The sequence below is a fragment of the Pezoporus flaviventris genome, unplaced genomic scaffold, assembly GCF_033815535.1.
Source record: "Pezoporus flaviventris isolate CSIRO_AGI_PZ_B2104156 unplaced genomic scaffold, CSIRO_AGI_Pfla_v1 ptg000002l, whole genome shotgun sequence".
NCBI classification, from domain to species: domain Eukaryota; kingdom Metazoa; phylum Chordata; class Aves; order Psittaciformes; family Psittacidae; genus Pezoporus; species Pezoporus flaviventris.
This window is the reverse complement of record NW_026892550.1, coordinates 9,250,393-9,255,876: the sequence shown is the minus strand read 5'-3', so window position 1 is coordinate 9,255,876 and position 5,484 is coordinate 9,250,393. Positions and strand designations below refer to the sequence as shown.

The window sequence follows — 5,484 nt, the reverse complement described above, 5'->3', positions numbered from 1 at the left end:
GCATGGCAGACCTGTACTTTTGATCCAATGAATCCCATCCCCAGTGTGTGCTAGTGAGTCATCTGGTCCTCTGCATGGCAGAAGGGACAATCAGTGTCTGCTCTTAGCTCAGCACAGGCAGCACCTTGCAGAGACCGTAACTATGGTAGCAAAGGGGAAGTGAGATGCTCCTCTTCCTCCCGAGCAGGCCAGCACATACTTCACTGAAGCTGGGCTACCAGGGACAAATCTGATTCTTGAGTAAACAGCTAGCAACAAAATCTGATTTCTACTTGTTAGTCACACTGTGTATCTTAAAGGAGAGGCTGGCTGCTACTGGTGAGCAACCGGTTGTACCAGGCACGCCAGGGTGATAAAGCCTGAGTTGTGAATAGCTGTCTGCATAGAGGCGTGTACTCCAAGCAGTGCTCAGATACAGATGTTTGCTAAGGGTTAACTGTCCCTCTGGTGTGCTACCACTGATTGGATGGGACAGCTGCATAAAGAACCCCAGAATAAGACCAGTTTCCACCCTCCAAGAGAGCCCTGAAGCTGTTTCCTCCTCAGAAGGAAGCCGGACTCCATCAACAGCAACATGTCTCAGCTGGAAACTGCAATGGGAATGATCATTGCTGTCTTTGACAAGTATGCAAAGGCTGATGGTGACAGGCAAACCCTCACCAAAGCAGAACTGAAGACCCTCCTGGAAAACGAATTTCCGAACTTCCTTGCGGTAAGAGAACAGCGCAGCGCTGTTCCTATGTGGCATGCAGACATGGTGTTTAGTACATCATAGGGGAAATTATATCTGGAAATACTCAATGGGTTGTAGAAAACTTTTAAATACAAAAGTTTTTGCACAGATTGTGTAAAACTGATTCTAATTCTGACTGGGTTTGACCTTCAGAATTCACCTGCTTCTTTGCTTTATCCCTGACTGTATCAGCTCACACCATGTCACAACTGCTGTGAAGGTGGTTACATTGTCAGCAATTGAAGATCTCAATTACAGATGGGGAAATCTCTCTAAATACTTATACACTTACTTTCTCTAGGTATTTATACTACATACTTGGTGTACTCATCAAAATGATGCATAAACAGGAACAACAGACAAACTCTGAGCAACCTGTTTGCGTTTGTCTTTAATAGTAAAAGAAAGACCTGAAAAAGTATTTTACAATACATGTGTATGTAATAATCTGTGTATTTAAGTAGGTTTATATATATATATATGATTTCTCTCAGTAGGTATTCAACATTCTTACTATATTATAGCAAAAGCTTTATGGCACTGCAGGTGGGGTACTTGATACAATTTAGTGTCTTTCTGTGCAAGCCAAATGAAATCACCATATGAAATCCATGCCTGCTGGATTTATGACTCAGACTAAACACAGGTGCAGTATTCAGAATAAGAACCCAGATGGCTCTGGGGGGGATAGATGAAAATGGCTTTGAAATAACTGTAAAACAGTGCAGTGGTTGTGACCCAGCAGTGTCATGGGAAGTGTCCTGCTCCTGATCATGGAGATGTATGTTACCTGTAGCACTTTCACGTGCAGAAAGCCAAACCCAACAACAAAACCACAGCTCTAAGGGGGAATGAAAATCCCCCAGAAACCTGACATTGCGTCCAACTAAAGCTGAGGAGCCACAGTGCCAGACCACTACCAAATGGGATGACACTCAAAGGTTGCTCCTGACTACATTTACCTGCCAGGAACCACCTTTTCCAGCTCCCCACAGCTTCTCTTGCTGGCTCAACCTATTCCTGAAACTGCTGGGAGACCGAATTTTCCAGGAAGATCAATAGCTGAAAGTCCTCTTATGCTCTAGTCTCCACCTCTCTTTCCCATTTTACCTATTCTAGGAAAAAAAAATAAGGCACAAAATAACATTTTATGCCAGCACTTAAATTTAAACCAACAATGTCCTGTCTTGCAGAGCAGTGACTGCAAGAAAGAAACTGAGAATGTGTCTGACTTCACAAAAAATGTTTTATCCGCATTTTCCTGACATTTGTATCCATTTTTTTATTTGCAAAATGTTCTGGGAAAGAGAGACTTTTAAATAATGACTATTTCTGCTCTCAGAATTGGTTATAGCTGACACAGCTCATGCCTACCTGGAAAGGTCTTGAATCAATCAGAGGCAGAAATAAATCCATACCACAGGACTGAAGGACTGGACTCAGTTATGAAGAGTTTCCAAAGAATAACTCCCATATGTGCATTGCAGCAGTAAATCAGAGGTTAAAATCAGCTCACATATTTCACTAAATAACTTCAATATTCACTTATACAACTAAAACTGATCATAATTTGCAAAGTGAAAAGGATAAAACCTTTCAGACACATCCATCAGTCAAATCTGAGGAACTCGTTCAATTTATACTGATTTTAGTGGTGCATATATTTGAAGTGAAAGGTGAAATCACAGAAACTGAGAAACTGAGTTAAATAGATCCTGATCAAGAAGTGCTTCAGATGTCAATTAAGGCAGTAACTATTTTAAATTCCAAAAGTATATAAAATTTCATCCTAGTGCTCAGCTTCAACAAATCCCACCCGGTTGTTTCCTATATTAGGTAGGTCTCCACTGCCATCCCCTGTTTATATTAAAAACTGCATTTTCTAAAGGCACTGGAGACAACCAGTGCCAAGAGTTAAGCCAAAAAGCCCTTATGAAAACTTCTTAAGAAAAAGCCTTCATTTTAATATACATTTTGTTAAAATCGAATGTATATATATTCTCTTTTTACTTGAATGGTGCCTTGCTTAACATCAGCCTTGGGATGTCCTGGTTTAGTCAGTTCATCAGAATTATGACAAGACTTTTCTGCTGGTTTCACTGCTGTAACTCAATCTCAGCATCTCGCTTGCTGCAGGAGCAGCCTTGCACCAAGGCCAGAGGGAGCAATCGAAGCATCCTTGCTGCTGTTTGCATCTTTGCTGGGGTAGAAAATGTTTAATGAAGCTGCAATTTGACATTTGCCCCAGGAAAGCATCATTTTGCAAAGCCGCAAACTGCCCTCGCTCCAGCCGAGCCTCCCCAGGGGGCGGATGGGGAATGCCTGGTATTTAATTCACCTCAGGGCCTCTATTACACTGCTTTAATCATAATGAATGGTGCTTTAAACATAGAAAACATGCTTCTGCGTGCAGGTGCATGACAGCTCTGAGGTGTAAGGGATCCAGGAAGGAGCACATGCTTCTGGAGTCTATGCCTGTGCCTGTGCCATGAGGATGCTGGGACTCATGCTTGGTCCTGCTGTCACCCAGGACCCCCAGCCTGAGCATGAGGACAGCAGTGGCATGCGTTCCCATTGGAAGGATGTGCTTTTAAGGCAGCTAGAGGAGGAGATGTGTGGCTCCCAAAGAGATGGGCAGGCAGAGGTACAGCAGCCCCACATCCTGTGCTGGGTGCTGAGCAATTGCCTCAACCAAACATGGTGTGCAGGAACTCATGGTTTTATACCCAGAGATATAATGCATAAAATAACCAAAGAAGGGGGGGGGGTGGGGGATTAGTCTTGCTAGCAGAGTATGATAAGCTGATATTCTGGGCAGGCCTACAGCAGAGCTGCATGCAGGAGCCACTACACCCCACCACCTTCCTGTCAACTCAATCTCTATCCCCATGGAAAGGTACAGCATGCCTGAGCTGGCATCAGCCTCACACACCCCAGCTGTCCCCCACACACACTGATGCAGGCCTGGAGCCCCGCAGTTCCCATGATCATGGTGTAGGTAGCGATGCTGCTGCATCAGGGTTCGTGCCGCCTCTCACCTCAACCTGCTCTTTTCTCTTGCAGTCAGGGAAGGACAAGGATGCTATTGACAAAGTCTTCAAGAACCTGGATGAAAACGGCGATTCCCAAGTAGACTTCAAAGAATTTGTCATCTTTGTGGCAGCTCTGACTTGCTGCTGTCACAAATATTTTGAGCAGAAAACTGCCAAATAATTGTCAAACTGCTCACAGTTTGACACGGAGCCTCTGTTCCATATGCTAGTGGTATGGATCCCTTCATTTCTTCCATGTATCGCCATGCAGTTTGCAAGCACGCTGGGCTGCAAAAATAAATCCTACTGTGCTTACTTCCCTGTCTTGAATGTTAATTTCTGCTCCTTTGTGGAAAAGCCTGGTTTTAACAGCTCACACTAACTTGCATTGGGTAGTTTCTCTCTTTCTCTGCTTTATAAAACCCTATTCTTAGACAAAAGACTCAATATTCATCCCACTGCAGAGGCTGCACAAGGGTAGGTGCTGCTGGAGCCATGAATCAGCTGGAGGCTGCTTTTATATAGCGGCACCTCTGGGATGCAGCCTGCGGAGCCACAGCTAACAGAGGCTGCAGCCTAACCCTCGAGTGTGCCACCACAGCTGTAATGGCCACGTCTCACCAGGGCTGTCCCTGAGCCTGTCTGGGTCCCTCAGCTGTGTGCTTGTTGCTGCCATGTGGCGTGGGCTGCTTCTTGGTTAAAAACAAAACAAACCCAAACACTTTGTTTTTACAGCAGTTTGTGTGAACCACCTCACCCAGCTCATACAACTTACTTCCTCTAACACAAAAAGGCTTTTGTACCGATATAATGATACTGCTCCACCACAGAGTTGCACACGGTAACCATTTTAGTTTTAATAAACTCAAATACCTCCCTAAATAACATGCCACGATATTTCTGCCTGAAGCAAGACTAATGGCAGCAATTATTGCTTCTTTACCTGGAAAATGTCTGTGTGGAGAAGTGGAAGAGTTTGATTTCAGTGGAGCAGGCAACAGACATCAGCTGTGACTCTGCAGCTGCAGCAAGACTCAAGCAGTCTGTAAGGGTGGTGAGTCACTGGAATGGGTTGCCCAGGGAAGCTGTGAATGCTCCATCCCTGGCAGTGCTCAAGGACAGGTTGAACAGAGCCTTGGGTGACATGGTTTAGTGTGAAGTGTCCCTGTCTGTGGCAAGGAGTTTGGAACTAGATGATCTTAAGGTCCTTTCCAACCCTAAGTGTTCTATGATTCTATCTTGGAGCACTTCGCAGGTGAGCATCCCGGTTCCTTTACCTTCAGAACATTTTGTGCTATTCCTCTTATGCCAAGTCATTCCCTGTCCTACTGCCTGTGCAAACATGCTGGGCAGGTAGAGGTACCACAACTCCCTTTGCAGCCACACAATGTTTTTGCACAGAGCTCTGGTGGAGGTCCCAGGAGATCATGAAGCACAGCAAAGGTGGGAGCAGGAGCTCTGTAAGTGCAGAGCACTCCTTTAACTGCAAACACATTCTCCTGTTTCTGCTGAAGGTTGGTAAAATGAGCTAAGTGACTGCAGCTGTGTACCTGGAGCTGGAACACGAACTTAGTTTCATTGTGTTTTCTGAGCTGAACTTAAGCCACAGGTTCTACACACTTATAACTGTGTATAAGCATACATGTGCTTAAGTGTATTCAACTTTGGGGGAACCTGCTGTTTTGCCTTATTGGATTATTTCAGCCTGCTTTAACCATT

General features: G+C 44.7%; 1 protein-coding gene across 1 annotated transcript; it reads left to right on the top strand.

The window, feature by feature from the left end:
• The first annotated feature begins 253 nt into the window (after nucleotides 1–253).
• Nucleotides 254–4,080, top strand: S100P (S100 calcium binding protein P). The gene is made up of 2 exons (XM_061464848.1): nucleotides 254–712; nucleotides 3,797–4,080. Exons 1-2 carry the CDS (start codon nucleotides 575–577, stop codon nucleotides 3,944–3,946), a joined length of 288 nt encoding a protein of 95 aa, XP_061320832.1. The 5' UTR covers nucleotides 254–574; the 3' UTR covers nucleotides 3,947–4,080.
• The last annotated feature ends 1,404 nt before the right edge of the window (nucleotides 4,081–5,484 follow it).

Excerpts from the sequence above, each read along its gene's own strand:
- S100P (XM_061464848.1), top strand. The coding sequence starts at position 575 with ATGTCTCAGCTGGAAACTGCAATGGGAATGATCATTGCTGTCTTTGAC. Across the intron at positions 713-3,796 it reads AATTTCCGAACTTCCTTGCG|TCAGGGAAGGACAAGGATGC; the intron begins GTAAGAGAACAG and ends TTTCTCTTGCAG.